Genomic DNA, 23,938 nt, shown 5'->3' with positions numbered 1-23,938 from the left:
CCCTGAGCTATTACCCCGCAGCCCCCAGCCCAGGGGGTCCGATGTGCCCAGGAAGCAGGCGGTCTGGGCCCCATGGGGAGGGAGGGCAGGCGTGGGCGGGTCAGCTGGTGTGGTAATCGCCACTAAGACAGGCTTTGCTGATGACAGCGTTTGTTGCAGGGCCCTGTGCGCAGGGGCGGGTGCTGCTCTCGGACGGGCGGCCGGACACCATGAGCCTCAGTGAGGGGCAGGTGCACAGGTTCCTGGACCAGAACCCCGGCTTCGCGGACCAGTACTTTGGGAGGAAGCTGAGCCCAGAGGATGTGGCCAGTGCCTGCGAGGACGGGTGCCCCAAGGGCTGCACCAGCTTCCGGGAGCTGTGCCAGGTGGAGGAGAGCGCGGCCCTGTTCGAGCTGGTGCAGGACATGCAGGAGAGCGTGAACATGGAGCGCGTGGTCTTCAAGATCCTGCGGCGCCTCTGCTCCATCCTGCGCGCCGACCGCTGCAGCCTCTTCATGTACCGCCAGCGCAATGGCGTGGCCGAGCTCGCCACCCGCCTCTTCAGCGTGCAGCCCGACAGCATCCTGGAGGACTGCCTGGTGCCTCCTGACTCCGAGATCGTCTTCCCGCTGGACATCGGGGTCGTGGGCCACGTGGCACAGACCAAGAAGATGGTGAACATCCAGGATGTGGCGGAGGTGGGGTCTGCAGGCCCCAGGGGTGCTCAGGTTTTAGGGGGCAGTGAGCGGAGCAGAGCCAGCTCAGAGCTTGCCGGGGGAGGCCCGAGGTGGCAGGGAGGACGCCTGCTGCCCCTTGAGGCACGACTCCCGGGGCGGGGTTTGGGCAGGAAAAGCCCTGGGCAGGGACCGGTGAGGAGGCCCAGAAAGGCGGGGCCGCTGGACCCCGGGGCCCTGAGCTCACAGCCTCGTCAGAGACCGCACCGCCTGCCAGGGTGGGCAAGCTTGGAGGTTCAGAAGTTGGTCCAGGCTCCCTGCTTGCCTGGTGGTTAGAACTCTGCGCTTTCTCTGCCATGGCTTGGGATTCAGTCCCTGGTGGGGGAGGAGATCCAAAAGTGTCCCTGCTAGAAAAGAACAAAAAATAAAGAAGCTGGCCCAGGGCGCCCAGGGACCGAGGGGCGGGACTGGGGTCGACACCTGCAGGCCGTGTGGGTAGGGGCCCACGATGGGCACAGGCGAGGCTGGCCGCCTCTTCTGTCCTCCCCAACCCTTGGGAGGGTCACAGGTCTCGCCTGGGAGCGGCTCCGCCCCCTCCCTGCTGCAATGGGTCCAGAGGGAGGCACCTACAGGGACAGGCGGCTGCCACAGCAGCCGCAACCCCTCGTCCCTCAAGACAAAACAGACTTGTGGACAGACCCCCAGGCCCCTGACTCCGGACTGCAATCCTCTTAAACTTATCTCCTCAAACAAGCCTTGGTCCAACGACCTGAATATGCTAATCTCTGGGATTAGCCTCATCTTCACTTCCTTTTTAGGAAATGGGTCACCCAAGAATCAGAGGGTCCAGAGTGTAAATTACCAGGAAAACATCCAGCAGGAATTAGGGGGCTGCACCAAGCACCCCCCCAGCCCCTCCCTCCTCCTCCCCCCACTTCATCCCGCCCCTCCCCTCTGTGAGCCTCCAGCCCCCCAACCCACCAACCCAAACCTGTGCTGTTGGTTCTGAAGTTCTGGTCCAAGGGGCCGGAGGGGGTGCCACCAAGCGGCCGCTGAGAACCTAGGGCTTGTGGGGAGACAGCGGGCAGAGGTTGAATGCAGGGGAGAGTGGTGGTGCCTGGCAATGCCAGGGTCTCTGAACCCGCGTCACTGAGGCATCTAGACTGTTGTGGGGGGCAGTTGCTGTGCAGGAAAACTCCCAGGAGGCGGGATGGCCGGGACGAGGGAGGAGGGCAGGACTGGGCCAGCCACGCGGAGCGCAGGTGAACCAGGAGGCAGGCGGGCCCAGGCCTGGGCAGTAGGCACAGAGCTGGGGGCACTTTAAAGAAGCCACAGGGCTTGGCTGGGCCTGAGGGATGGGGAGACAAGGCCCAGATTTCCTCTCTGGGGTGGTGTGTGGATGCCGATCCTTGGAAAGGGGACTGGCGGGCAGGTGTTTCTGGGCATGCGGTCCAGGTTGCAAGGGGCAACTGGACCAGGACAAAGCTCAGATGAGCTGTTTTCTTCAACTGGCCCCTGACCAAGGAGAGGCCCTGAAGAGCAGCTCCAAGACTGGGGTCTCATCGTGGGGGCAAGAAACCCCGTGGAGCAGATGCTTGCTGGAGCAGGGGCCCAGGAGGTCCGCGGGGCTGGCAGACAGGTCCTGAGCGTGGGAGAGGGCTCAGGGCAGCAGAGGGCAGGAGGAGACTGCAGCCTGGACCAGGAGGAGCTTGGGGACGTGTGGACTAGACAAACTCAAGAGGCGTCTGGGAGGCCAGCTAGCCAGATCCCAGCAGATGCAGAGGCGCTAGGCCTGCTCACAGCCGAGCTCTGCAGACTGCAGTTCGAGAGCTGGGGGCCGCTGGCCCTGAGATGGGGTGATAAGGACTGAGCCTGAACCCGAAGCTCAGGCCGTGGGCTGTGTCTGCACGTGCCTCCCAGCTCCTGATGCCCGGGGCGTGGCCCCCTGGGTCTTAGCGCTGGCCTGGGCAGCTTCGCTGTGACCCCCAGGGACGAGGGGGACCAGGACTCCGGGGTCCCCAGAGCGATGGCCTCTCCCTTCTCTCCTCTCGTCTCGTAGTGCCCCCACTTCTGCTCCTTCGCGGATGAGCTGACCGACTATGTGACCAGAAACATCCTGGCCACGCCCGTCATGAACGGCAAAGACGTCGTGGCTGTGATCATGGCTGTGAACAAGCTGGATGGCCCCTGTTTCACAAGTGAAGATGAAGACGTGAGTGACAGGGGACCCTCCGGGCGGGCACGCTTGTGCCTCGCGTGGCCCCGGGGGCTCACCTGCTGCCAGTCAGCCCACGGGCAAGGTCGGTGCAGCGTGTGCGGTCCCCACTCTCAGCCGCTGGGCGTCTCCTCCGCACACACACACCTGGGCGTGCGTCTGAGAGCCGGGGTTTTCAGCTGCTGCTGTCGCGACCTCTGTTCCAGGTCTTCCTGAAATACCTGAACTTCGGGACGTTAAACCTGAAGATCTACCACTTGAGCTACCTGCACAACTGCGAGACTCGCCGTGGCCAGGTACCCTCGCGCGCCGCTGGCCGGGGCGCCCCAGCCAGCTCCTCGGCCCCCCTCTGGGGTGACTGCTTGGGCCAGCCATCTCTCAGGACAGAGGCACGTGGTGCCATGGGCACCTGGGTACCTTGAGAGAGAGGGCCCAGGGATTTGTGCCTGTGGGTCAGAGCTGTGAGTGTGCAGAGCTGAGGGCAGGGAAGCCAGGGCCCTGTGGGAGGCCGGGGCCTTGCCCTCGGGCCCAGGGCTGTGACCACCTGCAAACCTGGTGTCACCACTGGGCCCTAGAAGCCGCCTCCAGCCTCTCTAGAAGGAGCAGGGGCCGATTGTGAAGGTAAGGCAGGGTCAGAGAGTCCCGGCACGCGTTAGCCAAGCCTGTAGGTGGGCTCTGCCCCGGCCACACAGTGGAGAAATTGCCTCCAGGACTGGAGTCTGCTTTGTCCCTGAGTGAGGAGGCCTCGGGGCCTCAGTGGGGTCCGGCCCACCTTCCTCTGTGCAGAGGGGGAGGTAGGGGGATGCTTGGGGGAGGGAGGGGGTGAGAGGGGGCCAGGTGGGGCCAGAGGCCAGCCGCGCTGGACTGCAGGGTGGGGCTGAGAGCAAGGCCGGGCGTGGGGCCGGCAGAGCCCACCGAGAGCTGCAAAGTGCTCTTAGAAGAGCCGCTGGGTGGACGGGGGCTCCACACTGTGGGGACGGGGCTGCACCAGAGCTCACGATGCCTATTTCCTTCTTTCTGTTATCATTTGTCCATTAGTCTGGACGCAGGGCTAGTCTTTACGCTTTAAGGTGAGAGCCAGCATGACTAGACTGATTATGTTGTTCAGCTCATTTTCTCAGTGGCTCCCGTGCCCTCTGCCATGCCCACCGACCCCATCACTCTGGGTGGCTTTTGTTCAGTTGGTGGGCAGGTGGGTGGGTTTTTGGTTTCAGGCTTCTCTGCATCCTTAATGCTTCCCACGTAACTTCCTTATTCTCGCACACCCTTAACTCTCTACAAAACGCTCCTGTCTCCCTTGTAACTTCCTGCCCAGTCCTGGAATTGCCCATTCCTCAAGGGGACTGGCTCCTTTTGTTGGAGATAGAAACAACGTCCAGAGCAGCAGGTGTGACCTTGGCGTGGCTTCCAGGCCCTCAGTCGGCAGAGCACAGAGGCGTGGGCCCGTGCGCACCGCTGAGCCGGTTTCTGCAGGTCGCCACCTGCGTCTACACCGTTGGGCCCGCGCTCCTGCTGATGTCTCCTGTTGCCCCTCGCGTGTCTTTCGGGCCCCTCCCCCGGCTCCCGGCTCTGCTCTTGGCTTGGGCTGTCCAGTCTCCGTGCGCGTGTGCGGCAGGCTGTAACCTGGGACCCACGGGAGGCAAGTCCGCCGCCAGAGCCCAAGGCGTGTGCACCCCTCCGTCTTCGCTCTCGCAGACCCCGTCATTCCCAGAATGCTGAGGGCAGTGCCTTTCCCTGCCCCTTCCGTGAGGAGCTCCCGCATTCCCTTGCCACAGTCTGCGCTCTCTCCTGGAACCCTCCAATCTGTAATGCAAACATTACAGTTCATCCTTTGCGCTGTAGCTTTTTACAGATCTCGACAAGCGCATCAGGGCGTGTGTCTACCGTCACAGTGTCATAAAGAAGCATTTCTCCACCCTCAAGACCCCCACCTCCACCAAAGCCCTGACAGCTGTATTGCCCCTGTGTCCACGGCTTCCGCTTCTGCCGACGGTCGTTTACTCGGGATCGTGCAGTAGGGAGGGTTTCGGGACTGGCTCCTTTCACTTGGTAATACGCAGTTAGGGTTCCTCCATGTCTTTTCATGGCTTGGCAGCCCAGTTCTTTTCATTGTTGAAAAATACACCAAAGACTGGATGCATCACAATTTATTTATCGATTCACCCATGGAAGGACATCTTGACTGCTTCCAGTTTGGGGCAATCATGAATAAAACTGCTATAAACATTTGTAGACAGGTTTCTGTGTGGGCATGAGTTTTCAGTTCGATTGAGTAAATACCAAAGAGTGTGGGTGCTGGATAATATGGTATATGATTGCGTCTGACTCTGTGAGACACTGTCCCAAAGTGGCTGTCCTGTTTCGCATCCCCGCCAACAGCGAGCGAGAGCCCCTGTCCGCGTCTCTGCCAGTGTCTTAGACCTCGGTCATTCTTGCTGCTGCTTTAATGCGCACCTCTAATGACAAGTGGCTTTGGACAGCTTTTCATATGCTTACTCGGCAGCTGTATTTCCTACTCTTTGGTGAGGTGTCTGTTCAGATTTTTCGCCCATTTGGAAGCAGGTTTTTTTTTCTTATTGTTTAGTTTCTAGAGTTTTTTGTGACATTGGGCTTTAAGTCCTTTATCAGATGTGTACTTTGCAAATATTTTCTCCAGTGGTATAGCTTGTCTTTTCATTCTCTTACCAGTATATTTGGAAAAAAAGTTTCATATTCTCTTTTTTTAAATTGAAGTATAGTTGACTTACAATGTCATGTTAATTTCTGCTATATAACCGAGTGATTCAGTCATATATGTGCGTACATTCTTTTTCAAATACTCTTCCCCAGTACAGTTTATCATAGGGTATTAGCTATGGTTCCCTCTGCTATGCGGGAAGCCTTGCTGTTTCTCTACGCTGTATATAGTGACTTACGTCTGCCAACCCCACTCTCCCACTCCGCCCCTGTGCAACCTCCTTCCCCTTGGTAACTACTGTCCATGAGTCTGAAAACATGTTTCTAATTTTAATAAATTTGTTTAATATAAACATATACTAAGTATAATCTATCTGATAAAATATTAATATTAACCATGTTTATTTAAATATAATGTTGATTATAATATAATTAACTGTATTAATAAACACAATACATTAAATAAATCTACTAGGGTGGACTGCAGGTGAGTGTCACCTCTTAAGGCTCCTCAGCAAACCCAGAGCCATCTGGACTTTGCCCCATGTCGCCTTCTCGCAGCGCCATGCTTTGCATTTTACAGGCAGGCCTCCGAGTTAATCTCAGGAGAGGCGCAAGGTTTGCGTCTACGTGCAGTCTTTTGCACATGACATCCAACTGCCCCAGCAGCAGTCACGAGAAGGCCAGCCTTTTGCCGCCCTCTGCCTCTCTGTCAGGCTGCAGCTGACTGATTCGTGCGCGTCTATTTCTGGGCTTTCTCTTCAGTCCCATTGATCTGTGCTCCTGTTTTTCGCCAATGCCGTGCTGTACTGACCACTATAGCTTCATAGTCTTGAAGATGGGAATAGCAGCTCTCCAGCTTTTTTTTCCTGCAGTATTGTACTGGCTATTTCGTGGGTTTTGCCTTTCCATATAAATTTTAAAATCAGTTTGTCCATATGCACAAAACAGCTCGCTGACATTTTAACTGGTTCTGGATTAGATCTGCACATCAGGTTGAGAAGAAGTGGCGCCTTAACAATAAGGGGTTTCCAGCTCATGAATGGAGAATATGTTTATTCAGATCGCCCTTGATTTCTTCCGAGTTTTGTCAGCCTTGCACATGGATTCAGTGCCTATTGGGTCACTCTGTATCTGAGTATTTAATTCAGTGCTGATGTGAGTGTTACTGTGTTTTTAATTTCAAGTGCCAGCTGTTCACTGCTCATAGAAAGGGAAGCAACCGACTTTCGTTACCTGTCGACTTTGTTATCTTATAACCTTAAGACAATAATTAGTTCCAGGAAGTTTTAAACTTGGTCCCTTGGTATTTTCCCATGAATGATCATGTCATCTGCAAGCAGAGAGTCTTGTCCCTTCCTTCCCCATCTCTCTCGTTGCTCTTTCTCTCTGTCTCAGCGCACCTGCTAGGCCTTTCCGTGCGATGCTGCCGAGGGCGGGGACGTGGCCCTCCTGGCTTGCTCCTGACATTAGGGAGAGAACCAGCTTCTCGCCATCAGATATGACGTTCGCTGAAGGCTTTCTGTAGAATTTTTTCCAGTTGACAAATTTCCCCTCTATTTACACTTTGCTTAGAGATTTTATTCCAAATGAGGGTTGGCTTTTGTTGATACTTTTCTCCACCAGTTGATGCGGTCGTGTTAATGTTCTCCTCTCTTGCACAATAATGTGGTGGGCTACATGGCGCAATAATATGCTGGACCAGCTTTGCACACCTGGGAGGTTCGCTGCCACTCAGCTGTGGAGCATAATTTTTTTCATGTGCTATTGAGTTGGTTTTGCTAATATTTTATTAAAAATTATTTTTTTACCTATGTTCATGAGAGATTTTGGCCTATAGTTTTCTTTCTTGTCATGTCTTTATCTGGTTTGGATATTAAGGTAATACTGGCCTCAGAGAATAGGTTTAGAGGTTCTCCTTCTGCGTCTATATTCAGGAAAAGATTGCTGTGAATCGGCATACTTTCACCCCTGAACGTTTTGTACAATTCACCGGCGAGCCTGTCAGAGGCCGGCGCTTTCTTTTGGAAGATTACTAGCCGTTGACCCAACATCTCTGATGCTTGCAGTCTGTGCAGATTGCTCCGCTCCCCTTGCGCTGCTGTTGGCAGTTTGCGCCTTTGGAGCACTGAAACACTCACTTAGTCGAGACTGCTCACTCTGGATCATCGGATTTGCGGGCGTACGGTGGTTTTTAATATTTGTTACTTATTAGTCATTTCCTTCTGCTTGCTTTAGGCTTAAAATAATCTTCTTTTCTAGTTTCCTAGGATTAAATTATTGATTTTAGACTGTTTTTCTTTTCTAATACGTGCAACGAATGCCACGAGTCTCACTCCAAGCCCTGCTTTCATGGCCCCACAACCTTTGATGAGCTGTATTTTCATCTAGTTTAGAATCTTTAAAAATCTCTCTCAGGACTTCTTCGATTCATATATTAATTAGAAGTGTGTTGTTTAAACTATTTTGGAATTTTCCAACTGCCTTTCTGTTAATGATTTCTAGTTTATCACCTGTGGGATGACAATGTGTTCTTATGATTTTTAATTCTCTTCGATGTGCTGAGACATGTTTTGTGGCCCAGAGTACGGTTTATATTGGTGGCTGTCCCGTGTGACCTTGAGAGAAATGTGGGCTCTGCTCTTGTTGAATGAAGCTGTCTACAGACACTCACTGTGGCCGTTGCTGTTTAGCCCAACTACTTTCTCACTGAGTTTCTGCCTGCAGGGTCTAACAACTACCTGAAGGAAGGGCACTGAAGTCTCCGACCGCAATAGTGGACTTACCTATGTGGCTTGCAGTTCCATCAGGCTTCACTTTACGCCGTCTGACGCTCTGCTGTTAGGTGTCTACACATTAAGGAGTGACGTCTCCTTGGAGAAGTGACCACTTTATCATTATGTAATGTCCCTCTTTACTCCTGATCATTTTTCTTCTGAAGAAGAAAAATCTTTTCTTCTGCTTTGTATAAACTTAACATAGCCCCATCAGCTTTCTTTTGATTGGTGTTAGCATGGTATATAGTTTTCCATTCTCTTACTTTTTTCCCAATTATTTTCCTTGTGATAAAATACACATAAGAAAATTACTGCCTCAATCACATCTTGTTTCTTGCTTGTTTTGTTTTGCTTTTTGAATGACAATGGGTTAGTTATGTCTATTTCTCTACAGTCACGTTACTGGTTTTGGTAAGAGAGGATGCTCATAGTAATTTTATGCTCTTCTTGAATGTCTGGACTTAACGTGTAAAGACAGCATGGGGCCAATTTGTTACACTTTTTTTTGAATGTGTTGGGAAGGGGCCCCACAGAGAGCAGCAGGTTGAGGGGACCAGGAGGGCTGCTCCGCCATGTGGCTCTCAGCCTCGGGTTCCATGGGGACGGGATTCGTTTCCAGGTCGTCGTTGGCCAATTGTTGTGATTTAGAGTTCTTCCTGGTGGTGCACGCGTTGCTCAGCCAAGACAAATGCCAGCAGGAAGGGTTCTGAGGTGCTCAGACACATGGCGTCTCTTTCTGACCTTTCCCAAACTCTTCTAGTTGGTGGCTTGTTAGTTCTGTGTTCATTACCAGGACCTCCTGTCGTAAAATGCCTCATGCACATGGTGACTATGAGCCTGGCCAGGGTGGGCGGCTTCAGTCGGTGCGCTTCCCTCAACAGCTCCCCCCGAGAGACTTCATACGCAAGACCCTTTCTGGGAACTGGGGCGGAGGCCGCTTCCTTCTGTAAACTCCTGCCTGCTGTGTGTGGGCACAGTCCTGCCTAGCAGAGCAGAAGTCTCTCTCTACCTGCTCTAACCTGATGAGGCGTTCTGTATCTGTACACGGGTTTCTGTGTCTGAAATCTGTATCTGCATCTGAATTCTGTATGCTGTCTCCTTGTAGTGACAGCAATTTAATCTGAAACTACTGGACCCTGTCAGAGATGAAACAGGGGCCAAACAGGAGGCCTAACAGAGCAGTCATCACCAGTCCCCAGAAAAGGAAGACAAAGTTTGGGGTGAGGGCTGCAGGGTGTGTGTGTGACTGTCTTAGTCATTTTTAATCTACAGTTCAGCGGCATTAAGTACATTCATATCGAGCGACCACCACCACCATCCATCTTCAGAACTCCTTACAGATTCCCAAATTGGAACTCTACCCTCTTTAAACACCACCTCCCCAGATCCCCCATCCCAGCCCCTGGAAGCCACATTCTATCCTCTGTTTCTATGATTTTAGCTCATGTAAGTGGGACCCTACAGTATTGGTCTTTTTGTGACTGGCTTATCACACCGAGCAGAATGTCCTCAAGGTCCATCCATGTCAGAGCATGCTCAGAGTTTTGTTCCTTTTCAGGGCTGCATAGCAGACCACTGTAGTAGACCGCTGTAGCAGACCGCTGTAGCAGACCGCTGTAGTAGCCTGCTGTAGTAGACCGCTGTAGCATACCACTGTATGTATATACCACTGTAGCAGACCGCTGTAGTATATACCGCTGTAGTAGGCCGCTGTAGTATACCACTGTATGTATATACCGCTGTATGTATATACCGCTGTAGTAGACCGCTGTATGTATATACCGCTGTAGTAGACCACTGTATGTATATACCGCTGTAGTAGACCGCTGTATGTATATACCGCTGTAGTAGACCACTGTAGCATACCGCTGTAGCAGACTGCTGTAGCAGACCGCTGTAGTAGCCTGCTGTAGTAGATTGCTGTAGCATACCACTGTATGTATATACCACTGTAGCAGACCGCTGTAGTATATACCGCTGTAGTAGGCCGCTGTAGTATACCGCTGTATGTATATACCACTGTATGTATATACCATTGTAGTATACCGCTATATGTATATACCGCTGTAGTAGACCGCTGTAGTATACCGCTGTATGTATATACCACTGTAGTAGACTGCTGTAGTAGACCGCTGTAGCAGACCACTGTATGTATATACTGCTGTAGTATATACCGCTGTAGTATACCACTGTATGTATATACCACTGTATGTATATACCGCTGTATGTATATACCGCTGTAGTATACCGCTGTAGCAGACCGCTGTACGTATATACCACATTTTTGCTTCTCTATTCATCCGTTGACGGACACGTTTGTTGCTCCAGGATTTCAGCCATTATGAATAATGCTGCTGTGAAAATGGGTGCACAGATATCTCTTTGAAATCCAGCTTTCGGTTCTTTGCAGTGTATGACCAGAGTGGAAATGTTGGATCGTATGGTAATTCTGTATAATTTTTTTAAACACCTCCATAGTGTTTTCCAAAGTGTCGGTGCCGTCTCACATTCCCACCACCAGTGCGAAAGGGTCCCAATTTCCCCACTTCCTTGCCAGCACTCATTTCCTGTTTTGGCTTTAACAGTAGTCATTCTAACAGGTGTTGGTTGTGATTGAAGTTCTGACTTGCATTCCCCTGATGATTACTGATATTGATCATCTTTTCATGTTTATTGGCCGTTTGTATTTCTTCTTTGGAGAAATGTCTATTCAAGTTCTTTGCCCATTTTTTAAGCTGGTTGTTTTTGTTGTTGAATTTTAGCAGCTCTCTACATAATCTTTGTATTACTCTCTTACCAGATGTGTGATTTGCAAACATTTTCTCCCTGCCTTTTGACTCTGTTAATGGTGTCTTTCAATGCACAAAAGTTTCTAACTTTCAGGAAGTCCAGTTTGTCTGTTTTTTCTTTTGTTGTCAGTCATAATGTTATATCTAAGCAATCAGATATAAGCAAGCAGACTCTTGAGAGTCCCTTGGACTGCAAGGATATCCAACCAGTCCATCCTAAAGGAGATCAGTCCTGGGTGTTCATTGGAAGGACTGATGTTGAAGCTGATACTTTGGCCACCTAATGTGAAGAGTTTACTTATTTGAAAAGACCCCGATGCCGGGAAAGATTGAGGGCAGGAGGAGAAGGGGACGACAAAGGATGAGATGGTTTGATGGCATCACCGACTCAATGGACATGGGTTTGGGTGGACTCTGGGAGTTGGTGATGGACAGGGAGGCCTGGCGTGCTGCAATTCATGGGGTCACAAAGAGTCGGACACGACTGAGTGACTGAACTGAACTGAACTCTTTCCCCATTGAATGGTCTTGGATTTTTTGTCAAAAATAATTTGACCATATATGCCAGGGTTTATTTTTGGACTCTGTAAGCTATTCCACTGGTCTATATGGCTGTCTTTATGCCAGTATCATGTTTTGATTAATGTAGGTTTGTACTATGTTTTGAAATCAGGTAATATGAGTCCTCCAGCTTTAGTCTTTCTCAAGATTGTTTTAACTATTCAAGATCCCTTGAGCTGCTATATGAACTCCAGAATGTGTTTTTATGCTTCTGCAAAAGCACCATTGAGATTTTGATAGGGATTACATTGAACTTGCAGGTTACTTTGGGTAGTATTGACATTGTAACAACATTGAGTCTTCTACTTCATAAGCAAAGAGTGTCTTTCTAACTATTTATGTCTTCTCTAATTTATTTCAGCAATATTTTAGTTTTCATTGTTATAGTTCTAGTTCTGAGGTCCTTTCATTTTACCTGGAGGGCATTTCTTGCCGGGAAATTGTAGTGCTCATTTATTCCCTCAACTTTTGTTTTTCTGGAGATGTCTTAATTTCTCCCTCACTCTTAAGGGCAGTTTTCCCAGATACAAGATTCTCGATTGACAGGTTGTTTTTTTTTCAATTTTAGCACTTTGCATACACCAGGTTGGGCTTCCCTGCTGGCCCAGTTGGTAAAGGATCTGCCTGCAACATGGGAGAGCTGGGTTTGATACCTGAATTGAGACGACCAGCTCAATCAGCAAAGAATCTGCCTGCAATGCAGGAGACCCAGGCTCGATTTCTGGGGTGGGAAGATCCCCTGGAGAAGGAAATGGCAACCCACTCCAGTAGAGTGGAGCTGCCTGGAGAACCCCATGGACAGAGGAGACTGGCAGGCTACAGTCCACGGGGTTGCAAGAGCCGGACACGACTTAGCAACTAAAGCGCCATACACCAGGTCACGCCTTCTAGTCCCCAAAGTTGCAGCAAATTCCGTGCTGAAATGAGAGCGGATGAGAAACCCGCTGATAAACTTAGTGAGGATCCCCTGTGTGTGACGCGTCTCTTCTCCCACTGTTTTCAAGAGTCTCTCCATCTTTCGACAGCTTGATTACAGTCTGGGTGTCTGAATTCATCCCATTTGGTGTGTGTCGAACCTCTTGGATGGTAGTATTTAAGTATTTCATTAAATCCCAGCCCTTATTTCTTCCCATATGCTCACTGTGCGCGCCTCTGCCTTTGGTGAGGCCTAGCCGTCCCCCTGGGCGGGGTTCTGAGTGGCTTTCGTCCCGCCCTGGCTTTGAAGCTGCCTTTCTCTCAGCTTCCTCTCAGCCAGGCCCCTTAACCTGACTGCTGTGAGGACGTTGCCCCAGGTTCTTATCTGCAGCTTCAAGCAGTGGCCTCAGGCCAAGATTCAAACCCACCCCACACAGCCAGGTGCGGGCCTATGGGGCAAGTCTGGGAGCATCTTCTGGACTCTGCCCCCCCACACACACCTTCCCCCAGCAGATCTCACCCAGGGGCTGTGTTCCCTCCAGGGAAGCTGGATCTCAGGAGAAGCCAGGTTTCTGATTCTCTGCCTGTCACGCTCTGAGCCCCGGGCCCTTGCTTTGGACACCCTCACTTTTCAGCCCCTCTTCCTGCATACTGTCTCAGGGTCCCGCCCCTTCTGCCTCTCATTAGCCACCCCAACTCAACTCAGTCAGAGCCACACTTTGAAAACTTAGGCCCTATCACTGGGGTCCCTCAGGGCCTCTCGGGCAGCCCCTGCCCACCTCTCCCTGCTCCACCATCCTGCCCCGGCCATGCTCCTCTCAAGGGCTTATGGACTTGCTGGTCCCTCTGCCAAGAACACTGCCCTACACACCCCACGGCTCCTTTGCAGACAGGTCTCCCCTGACCTGAGCACCTCCTCACCCTAGCCCCGCATCCCCCCCACCTCCACCTGCTGGACCCCCTGCCTTTGCTCATCTCCCTGAGACGAGCCGTCTGGCTGCTTTGTTCATTTCTGTTCTAGCCTGCACTCCCCACATTAGAAAGTGGACCTAAGAGTCAGGATTTTGTCTGTTCTATCGTCCGGTTGTATCAGTCCTAAGGCAGGCAGTAAATATCGTTCCAGCAAATGAATCCCTGACACTTAGGGAACATGACCATCCAGAGACCCGACTTTTCTAGCTCTTCAGACCACATTCATGTACAGATGTGAGAGTTATAAAGGGGATTTCCAACAATGGGCGTTCATGTCTCAATTAAATACTTTGATTTCCACACAGATGTCGCCTAACCCCAGTAGAAAGCCACCTCTGAGACCTTACACTCTGAACAGCATTTTAAAGAACTCTAATTACTTCACAGCTCTACCTCATAGCTCTCTTTGAAAAGAAAAGACTGAAATGAACAAAGCCTGGCTCCCACATTGCCTGCGATTCAGTCTGGTGCCCACTCCTTCCTCACTCTGTAGGGGAGCCCCAGCTGCAAATTAAAGTGCTTCTGTGCACAGGGCCTGCCCCTCCCTCGCATAGATCTTAGCAATCCTCCAGGGTCCTAGGCCCCCTCCCCGGGCAAGAACCACCATCAATCAGCCCTGGTCACTCTTCCCGTGGGCTCCGCCTCAGGGGCTCCCATCAACCCTTCCTGAAGGTGTCTTGGCCACTTTAGCCAGAGGCAAAAGAAGCACCAAAGAAATCATAGACTTGGCCCTGGGCTGTTGGAGTTTCTCTCGGATGTGCTGCGTGAGGCCGACCGGCCAGCTGTAGCTGCGGTCCCCACTGCCCACGTTGCAGCACCAGCTGGACGAGAGGCCCCGGGGTACAGAACTTTGGCTCCATGCTGCCCGGGCCATGCTTCCGTCCACAACCCGTTGGCTGTGTGCACTGCCGCTCCCAGGATGAGGTGGGAGGCGCCTCAATTTACAAGGCTACATAAAGAGCGCCCAGGCTCAAAGCTGTCTCGTATTCCTGATCTGTGAACATGTGGAAGTGTTTGGAAGTCAGGACAAGTGAGTGGAGGCAGCAAGGCGGGTCGGGCTCGCCCCCCTGGGCAGTGCAGGCTGATTTCTGTCCCTGCGGCTCCCACTCTGATGTCACTGGACACGTGGCTGGGAGAAGTATCGCAGGGTGAACCTGCTTTCCACTGTCAGAAGCCATAAGCAGGCGGAAAACAGTCACCGGCAGAGAAACGACGGGGAAACGCACGTCCGCATGTTCATTATTTTTGCCTTAATGCAATTTCTTTCTTTTTCTTCCGCTCTTTGGCCACGTGGCTTGTGGGATCTTAGTTCCCTGACCAGGGATCAAACCCAAACCCTCAGCACTGACAGTACAGAGTCCCAGCCACTGGACAGCTAGGGAATTCCCTGATTTTCTTAACTTTTAAGTTAACATTATTTAACTTGAATAATGGCTGTGTTTAACAACCGATTCCCAAAATTCTTTAAGATTCAATAACGTGCCCCTAAATAAGGGCCTTAGGAGCTCAAGCTGCCCAAGGCCTCCGGGTCACCTTTCCCATCTGCCCCCTGCCCTCCCAGCAGCCTGATATCCCCCCCATAGTATGAGCATAAGCTTAGGCCTCACAGGCCGGCCTCCCCACTTGAGGGGCGGTGCAGGCCTCTGCATTATCTGTCCCCCAAAGCAACTAGATGCCCCTCACTCCCAGGGTCACCAGGTGGCCCCTCCCAGACTTCTTCTTGGAGCGGTAAAGAGCAGCACCCGTGACGGGCCTGCGGAGGGCTGCCCTGCGGCTCCTGCCAACCACAGGCTCCTGGCCACCCAGACAGAGAAGGGGCTCCGGCAGCACCACCAAGACAGCACAGTTTGCAGCAGTCAAGACAAGCAGTCCAAGGGCCCCAGAGCGGGGAGGGCAGACCGGTCTGGGAAGAGCCACCCCAGACAGAGGTGGGGCAGGCAGAGGGAGGCAGGCGAGCGACAGGCACTGCGTGAATCCAATCAGACGAAGCCCTAGAGCCCTCCACAGCCAGTGGGGCAGCTCCAGGAGGGGTCGGGGTATCGGCTGGGGGCTGAGGACCTCCTTAGGGGCTCGAATGCTCTAAAACCTGGTGTGGCAGTGGCTACAGGTATCCCCTAAGACGCCCCCATCCCATCAGATGGTACCCCAGACTCAAGTCAGAGAGAAAAAGGAAGAAAGGGAAGGCAGAGGCCTGGGGTGGGCCTCACAGCTGGCTTCAAACCACGGCGGACATGCTGCCTGATCCGCTGAGCACCCGTTTCCTTGGGGCCATGATAGAGCCTGCTTCAGGGCAGCAGCCAGTGTGGGGACCGGCCCTTGGTCCGGCTGCGGCACTGGAGGGGCGAGGTGGAGCTGGAGGGAGGTCTCCCCTAGGGCTGCGCTGTGATGCCCACCTCCTTTCCTCCTCACTCCGCCCCTCTCCTGGAGGACAGGTTTGGGGACTGAAGTACTCAGATGACTCAAAAATTAGGCTTGCAGCCCAGACACCCCCACCCCCAAGCTCAGCTGTCCATGACATACCTGGGCGCCCAACCGCCCACCCCTCGACATCGGTGACATGGGTTCCGCTCTCGCCAGGACCGGTGCCGAGGAGCTCAGCAGGCCTCCGGGGTTAGAGGCACAGGTGACTGAGGCGCACACACTCCTCTCAGACGCACACATTGTCACACACGCGCACAAACTGGCAGGAAGGGAGCCAGGCCAGGAGGCTGGTTCCTCTCGATGGAGGAGGAGGGACCGGGCACCAGGCCACCCTCCTTACAGGTCAGAAGGCGGGGAGGCGGGGAGCGTGTGTGAAGGGGTGGGGCCTAGAGGGTCCGGCCGGGCCGTGGCTGAGGAGGTCGGGGGGAGGCTGACCCTGCACAGCAGCCGGCCCGGGTTGGGGCTGATGTCCCGGGCAGGATCTGGCCAGGCCCTCCTGGAGCGTGCCAGTGCGTTCTCACTCTCAGCTTGCTTTGCAGAGGCCACAAAAGCGCCTGACGTCCAGAAAACAACAAATTCATGTTCTCAAGCCCCAGCTTCTGGCAGGCTAGTTACGGAGGGCTGGCTAGTCAGATCGCTGCCTTTCAAGCTCGTGGCAATTGATCTAAATTTTCACTCACCACCACAGCCTGAGGCCAGCACCGAGGAGTGAGTGGCAGGGATATAGCCAAAGCCTGGAGAACTCACCTGCCAGGAAGCTTCCGGGGACCCTGAGGCATGGAGCCGAGGGCCACATGCCGGATGAACGCTCGGGCGCTGGCGCCCTGCAGAGACGCCGGGAGAGGCGCGCGGTCGCGTCCGGGCTCTGTGTGCGCGGGCAGAAGCACGTGTCTCGGGGGTGGCAGCCCTCACCCAGGTGCCGCCGAGCCGACGGGGCGTTGTCACCCCCCAGGTGCTGCTGTGGTCGGCCAACAAGGTGTTCGAGGAGCTGACAGACATCGAGAGGCAGTTTCACAAGGCCTTCTACACTGTGCGGGCCTATCTGAACTGCGACCGCTACTCGGTGGGTCTCCTGGACATGGCCAAGGAGAAGGTGAGGCCCAGCGCCCACAGGCCCCTGGCCCGCCTCGTCCCGCTCCGCCGCTGAGTCGGTGCCCCGCTCCCTTCTCTTCTCTTCCAGGAATTCTTCGACGTGTGGCCCGTGCTGATGGGAGAGGCCCAGGCGTACTCAGGCCCCCGCACACCTGACGGCCGAGTGAGTCGCAGGCGGGGGGACAGGCCAGCCGTGCACCCGGCTTCCTGGCTCGGCTCCACCGTGGGGAGGGGTCGCCCCAGCTGAGCCGGGCAGGGGGGATGGCTCGGGAGGCTGTGGTGAGGTGAGGACAGGGTGGAGGGCTGCCTGGCTCTCTGACCGCTCCAGAGGGCAGGCCCCTGAGGTCGTCTCCCCAGCGCCAGCCCCCTGCAGTGCTCTGGGGCCAAGGGCCAGGCCTGGTCCTGATGAGGGCTGTCAGCCTGGGTTACTGACCGGCATCTGCTCTGGCTGAGCAGGCCTGCTGCCCTACCCTTAAATCACTCGAGCATCTGCCCGAGCGGGGCCGCGTGGGGGTGCGAGCGGGGTAGGGATGCGCGCAGATACCGCAGCCACATGCTGCGCATCCAACCGGGGTCACACGTCAGAGCTGTGACGCAGTCTCCCCTCCTGTCAAGCGGGGGGACCACAGGCTGTCTCAGGGGCTCCAAGGGTTCTGTGTGCCAAGTACATCTCTGCACAAAGGCCTGCTGTGACCACAGCTTGTCCCAGTTATATGAGAGAGACAGGCGTGTGTGTGAGAGAGAAAGATAGACACACAGGCCTGGCTCAGCTGAACCCACTTGTGAGACGGATACAGGCCAGTGTGTGTGGGGGGGGGACGTGGCTGGAGGGAAGACAAGCGTGTCCCAGGGCAGTGAGTGATGGTCCGCGCGTGTGCACAGTCCACGTGTGTGCCTATCGTTACGTGGGCTTGTGTGGTGTGTCGAATGTGTGGGTGTGGTGTGTGCAGCGGGGTTCCCATCGGGGAGCCCCTCATGCCTGCTGCGGTCTGCTTCTCAGGAAATCCTCTTCTATAAAGTCATCGACTACATCCTCCACGGCAAGGAAGACATCAAGGTCATCCCGTAAGTGTCAGGGTTCTGGGAAGTGCTACCCGAGGGCCTGGGCTGGACGGGGCTGAGGGCCCGTCATGGCGGAGTGCACGGCCCCTGGCTCACCCCCGCACCCTTTGACGCTCCCTGAGCCACGGGGTGAGGCAGGACAGAGTGCGGAGGGAGGCTGGCCCAGTGGTCTGGGAGGCAATGCCTGGGCTCACGAGGAGGCCTGGCATCCCACGAACACTGATGTGGACTCAAGGCTCAGCGGGGCTTTCTGAGTGGCCCTGTCGGCAGCGACTGGCCTCTGAGGTTCTTGGGGTCTCGTCTTGGTTCACCCGGCCAGCCCGCAGGCAGAGTCTCCAGGGAGGCCCGACACTGCAGAGCCGGGGGGGGGGGGGGGCGGGGGGACGGGAGGGACCAGCCCAGCAGGCAGCAGGACAACGGCGGTGAGGGCAACCTGGAGAGAGCAGGGGTGGCAGCTGGCCACTTCCAGCCCCACAGCCGCACGGCTGGACGAGCCCCAGAAGCCCGTCAGGACCCCACCCCCGCAGGGTCCACGCAGAGAGCAGGACCCAGAGCCAGGCCTGCCGGGGGAAGCCTGTGGCTCCCAGGAAGAGGGGGCCTCTTCACGGGCAAAGAAGGAGGCACGATGCAGCTCAGGTGTCCCCAGAGCCAGCCCTGGCCTGCCCTCCCCTTCTTCAAGTCTTTGCCAGCTTCCCACACGCACCCAGAGCCCGGGGAAGGGAATCGGCACACACACCCAAGCGCCTGCCCACTGCCCTCTGCTTCTCTCCCCACAGCTCACCCCCAGCCGACCACTGGGCCCTTGCCAGCGGCCTTCCAACCTACGTGGCAGAAAGCGGTTTTGTGAGTCCCCCGGCCCTTCCCACAGGCCCGTGTGCCCCAGCTTTGCCTGCACGGAAGCTCGTCAGGCTGGACGGTCTAGTCCAGAATCACGCTCTATGTTTGGCTGCTTCTAGTGAAACTGTGTTCTGATCCGTTTCCAGATCTGTAACATTATGAATGCCCCTGCCGACGAGATGTTCAATTTTCAGGTATCTGTCTATTCATTAATGGAATGTGTACTGTACTTTAGGAAAAAAGATGTTGTGGTTCAGAAATGATGGACTGAACTCGTTTTTGCTGCTTAAGAAACCACCTTAGATCTCACAGGCTAACGGCCGCACAGTGTGTTCCGTGCACGCGGATCTGCTGGTTGGGTGGCTGCGGCTGCGGCTGCACCTGGCGAGGATTCACGTCTGCTCCCTCTGGGGACACGCGACCGGGATGGGCTCTTTTCCAAAGGAGGCCCAGGTCACATGGACTGGTGGAGCTGCCCTTTATCTTTCAGGGCCTCCTCCAGGAACTGGCCAGGGTCCATATTTCACTGGCCAACCATGAGCGGAATGTGAGCCGGGACCCACCACGTCGTCCGTGGGGCCCGGGGGAGCACCAGGCCCCTTGTTTGGCAATCATTGGGAACTTAGCAGCAGGGCGTTCAGTCAAGCGCGGGGGCGGGGGGAGCCTCCAAGAGCCGGGCCGACGTGACCACAGCGCTCGCACGGTGAGGCGTCCCGGTGGACGTCTTCCGCCTCTTCCAGGAAGAGGTCACCGCGGGCTCGCGGGCATGGTGGGCCGACAGACGGGAGCAGGGACCCCGCCTCTGCCCTCTGAGGGCAGAAGCAGCGAGGTTCATGTTCCCCGGGTGACAAGCAGGCCCAGGCCAGGGTCAGACCCAGGGCCGCAGTCAGCTCTGGACACCTCTCCCCGCAGGAGGGGCCTCTGGACGACTCTGGGTGGATCGTCAAGAACGTCCTCTCCATGCCCATCGTCAACAAGAAGGAGGAGATCGTGGGGGTCGCGACGTTTTACAACAGGAAGGACGGGAAGCCCTTCGACGAGCAGGATGAAGTTCTGATGGAGGTAAACGCCTGTAGCAGGTGGGGTTGCAGAGGCGACCCCCGGGGGCGGGACCCAGACCCGGGAGCCGGCCCCGGGGGCGCCGTGGGTGACGTGCGCCTGCAGTCCCTCACACAGTTCCTGGGGTGGTCGGTGCTGAACACGGACACCTACGACAAGATGAACAAGCTGGAGAACCGCAAGGACATCGCCCAAGACATGGTCCTGTACCACGTGCGGTGCGACAGGGAGGAAATCCAGCTGATCCTGGTGCGTCCGTGCCTCCCACGGGGAGCGGGGGTGTGGCCTGGCGGTGAACACACTGCACCGCCGGGGGGGGGGGCTCCCTGCCCGGCCGCAGGCCCCTAGCAGTGACCCCAGCCCCTCTGGTCGTGCTGTGTGAGGGCTCCACCATCATCGTCCAGGCAGAGCGCTTGGACCGGTGTGGAGGGAACAAGAGCCACCATTTCTGAGGCCAGAGGCTCCGGCCGGGGCTCCCCAGGGATCACCCAGTCCCACGGCCACGAGGGGTGCAGCTGACGCCATCACCGTCTCATAGCGCGTCTTCTCTCCCAGCCAACCAGAGAACGCCTCGGGAAGGAGCCTGCGGACTGCGAGGAGGACGAGCTGGGAAAAATCCTGGTCAGAGTCTGGCCCCGCCCAGGGGGTCGAGGAGCCCTGAGCGAGGGGAGATGCTCCCCCAGGTGGCAGAGGGTGGTCCTGCGGTGTCTATGCTGAATGCGCCCGCCCCTGCGATCGCGTGTGCCCGTGTGCCCTTCCGCCCCCCGGCCCGTGTGCCCGCTCCGCAGGCCCGCCCCCCAGCCCCACCGTCCCTCCCACAGAAGGAAGTGCTGCCGGGACCCGGCAAGTTCGACATCTATGAGTTCCACTTCTCGGACCTGGAGTGCACGGAGCTGGAGCTGGTCAAATGCGGCATCCAGATGTACTATGAGCTGGGTGTGGTTCGAAAGTTCCAGATCCCCCAGGAGGTAAGGGCTCATTTGTGATCCCGGGTCCCAGCTCTCCCAGGAGGTCAGAGAGAGATGGTCCCATCCCAGTTCCCGCAGGAAGTCTGGGGGCAAGCCGTGTCCACACAGAATGGACAGTGCAGGCCGGCAAAATACACACGGCAAGTGCGTGGAGACTAGGTGACTGGACGGACGGACGAAGAGTGCGGCACACAGTGCTGCAGGCCTCTGAGCACGCACATCGCGGGGCAGCAGCGGGCGTCTGGTGCCGGAAGCAGGGGCCCAGCAGAAGCAGCCCAACGCCTGCGCAGAAAGCGCGCTGCCCTCCGGGTGGGAGCGCGGGGCCCTCGGCGCGGGGCCCGGGAGGAGGGGCCGCCTTCCCGGCTCTGCTGCTTGCCTGTGGCTTTCCGGCTTCTGCCTGCGTCCCCCTTCAGGGAGCGTCTGTTTCCCCAAGCCAAGTCAGAGAGCGTCTTACTTTACGGTCTAGACAAGCGCCGCAGTCTGCATTTTCTAAGACGCTGCACAAAAAACTAAGGGAAAACACACAAAAAAATGCGTTGTATAAAATGCTAACAGAATGCAAGAATCTCGGGTAATTTCCGGCCCGAAAAGCCGCTGTGGAAGCAGTGGTTGGGCCCGTGTTCTGTCAGCCAAACGCAGCTGCTCTTCAGAAGGGCACCCTCCTGCTGCCCCTCAGCCTCTGGACCTTCAGCAACCGCCTCTTTCTCCACCACTGTGTGCCCCGGTGCCCACATATCCTGCCCCACTCAGACACCCACGGCTGAAATGGACATTTTCTTCCAAAGTATCCCAGGCCCCTTGCCTGGGGTCCTTTCCCGATCTGAGGTTTGGCAACAGGATGGAGGCCCCAGGCATCCTGCGGACGTTGGAGCTGTTCTTGGCCTCAGCTCCGATCCTCCGGCTCCCGGCCACTCCCGCCCACACACCCCCGCCCCGAATCCGCCCCTCCTCTTCTGTCCGCTCCCCGCCCACCCCCATTCGCCCTGCGTCCAGCATCGTCCGCCCCCGGCCCGCCCCCCACGCGCCCCTCCTCCACCCCCCGCCCCGTCCGCCCTCATCCACCCCGAGGTGCCACCCAGGAAGGCAGCTGCAGGCCAGTGGACAGGAGGGCCGCGGGGCGGGGAGGGACGCGAGCCTTTCGCACGGCGTCAGCTGGAACTGTGTCGCTGGGACTGGGCACCGTGGTGCCTGGACCCCGTGTCCCACCTCCCGCAGGTCCTGGTGCGGTTCCTGTTCTCTGTGAGCAAGGGCTACAGGAGAATCACCTACCACAACTGGCGCCACGGCTTCAACGTGGCCCAGACCATGTTCACACTGCTCATGGTGCGTGGCCGGGGCGGGGGGACGGGGGACCCTGTCTGACCGGGGCTGGGAGGAGCCGCCTGCCCCCGGGGAGCCTGGAGGTGGGTGGCAGGCACCCGAGCTGGGCAGGGGCGGAGGGCTCCCCTGAGCTCCCCAGGGGCCAGGCAGGGCAGGAAGGGAGGCGGGCGGCAAGAATCTGGGCGCCTGTCTCTGCAGACGGGCAAGCTGAAGAGCTACTACACGGACCTGGAGGCCTTTGCCATGGTGACCGCTGGCCTGTGCCACGACATTGACCATCGGGGCACCAACAACCTGTACCAGCTGAAGTAGGCGCGCGCCCTGGCGCCTCTGCGGGTGCCGCCCCTTCCCTGGACTGCTGGGCACACAGGCTGCCCTGGGGTCTCTGCCTGCTGCTTGTTCTTAGCCAAACCTCTGTGCCAGGTCCCAGAACCCTTTAGCCAAGCTCCACGGCTCCTCGATTTTGGAACGACACCACCTGGAGTTTGGGAAGTTCCTGCTCTCGGAGGAGGTCCGTGTCCTCTGCTCACTCTCCCATAGGCCCCGGCCAGCTGACCTGCGCCCACACCCCTGAACCTCCACCGCCAGGAACCACACCGCATCGCTCTGAGCTGGAGAAAGGAGGCAGGCTCTGAAGCGATGGGGGCGATGGCACCCCTGGTGGTTCCAGTCTGGAAATGCCCTCTGGTGGCGGGGGCTCAGATCCCTGGTGTTGAGGGGAGCCCCCAGTGCAATACGGGGCCACCAGTGTCTGGGGCCCATGACCCTTGGGTAGAAGGTGGCCAGCGACATGGGGAGGGACAGATGGGCAGCCTCCAGGAGGGAGGGGGGACAGGCACAGAAGGCGCGCAGCTGTGACGGGAGCCCCGCCCCCGCCCCGCAGACCCTGAACATCTACCAAAACCTGAACCGGCGGCAGCACGAACACGTGATCCACCTCATGGACATCGCCATCATCGCCACGGACCTGGCGCTCTACTTCAAGTGGGTGCCGCCGCCGCCCCGCTGGCGCCCCGGGGCCCTGTTGGGAAGGAGCCGGTAGAGGGGTACCTGGGGCCCCAGGCCTGGACTCCGGCCTCGGATCCTTTCTTGGAGGGTGGGTGGGGCTCAGACCCAGGAGGACGCTTTGGCGGGGTCCTGCGTGGTTGGGAGGGAAGGGTCGACTCCCTCCCTTTGTCCGTCGGGTTCAGGAAGAGGACAATGTTCCAGAAGATTGTGGATGAATCCAAGAACTACGAGGACAGGAAGAGCTGGGTGGAGTACCTGTCCCTGGAGACCACGAGGAAGGAGATCGTTATGTGAGCTGGCGCGCGGCTTCGCCCCTGGCGGCAGGGCCTCCTGCAGAGCTCCGCGGGCGGGACTAGGAGCCCAGGGCCGGGGCAGCCCACTTCCTGACAGCGCCCATGCCCCCACCCCAGCCGCTCTCCTTTCGGGGGAGGCTGCAGGATTTGGGATCAGACAGGCTGAGTCCGCAGTTAAATAGTTTGCTCACGTTATCAGCCTCCACTCCTTCATCTGCAAAGTGGAGATTCAGAACTAGTCCCACCCCAGGCCTGTCCCAGTGGCCCAGTGAGGCTGCTGCTGCTAAGTCACTTCAGTCGTGTCCAACTCTGTGCGACCC

The 23,938-nt window shown here is 56.4% G+C and overlaps 1 protein-coding gene across 2 annotated transcripts in view; it reads left to right on the top strand.

The window, feature by feature from the left end:
- Nucleotides 1–209: 209 nt before the first annotated feature.
- PDE6B (phosphodiesterase 6B) overlaps nucleotides 210–23,938 on the top strand; it is a 28,082-nt gene continuing 4,353 nt past the window's right edge. For both annotated transcript variants that reach the window (XM_069593337.1, XM_069593336.1), the window contains exons 1-17: nucleotides 210–677; nucleotides 2,713–2,865; nucleotides 3,075–3,164; nucleotides 16,932–17,072; nucleotides 17,160–17,234; nucleotides 18,072–18,136; nucleotides 18,910–18,976; nucleotides 19,117–19,164; nucleotides 19,883–20,032; nucleotides 20,135–20,278; nucleotides 20,585–20,650; nucleotides 20,851–20,997; nucleotides 22,213–22,320; nucleotides 22,516–22,625; nucleotides 22,741–22,828; nucleotides 23,201–23,301; nucleotides 23,508–23,615. In XM_069593337.1, coding sequence (XP_069449438.1) covers nucleotides 210–677; nucleotides 2,713–2,865; nucleotides 3,075–3,164; nucleotides 16,932–17,072; nucleotides 17,160–17,234; nucleotides 18,072–18,136; nucleotides 18,910–18,976; nucleotides 19,117–19,164; nucleotides 19,883–20,032; nucleotides 20,135–20,278; nucleotides 20,585–20,650; nucleotides 20,851–20,997; nucleotides 22,213–22,320; nucleotides 22,516–22,625; nucleotides 22,741–22,828; nucleotides 23,201–23,301; nucleotides 23,508–23,615 — 2,129 coding nt within the window. The remainder of the gene's footprint in view (nucleotides 678–2,712; nucleotides 2,866–3,074; nucleotides 3,165–16,931; nucleotides 17,073–17,159; nucleotides 17,235–18,071; nucleotides 18,137–18,909; nucleotides 18,977–19,116; nucleotides 19,165–19,882; nucleotides 20,033–20,134; nucleotides 20,279–20,584; nucleotides 20,651–20,850; nucleotides 20,998–22,212; nucleotides 22,321–22,515; nucleotides 22,626–22,740; nucleotides 22,829–23,200; nucleotides 23,302–23,507; nucleotides 23,616–23,938) is intronic.

Source organism: Ovis canadensis, chromosome 6 (assembly GCF_042477335.2).
Source record: "Ovis canadensis isolate MfBH-ARS-UI-01 breed Bighorn chromosome 6, ARS-UI_OviCan_v2, whole genome shotgun sequence".
Classification (NCBI taxonomy): domain Eukaryota; kingdom Metazoa; phylum Chordata; class Mammalia; order Artiodactyla; family Bovidae; genus Ovis; species Ovis canadensis.
This window is presented reverse-complemented; position numbering and strand designations above follow the sequence as displayed.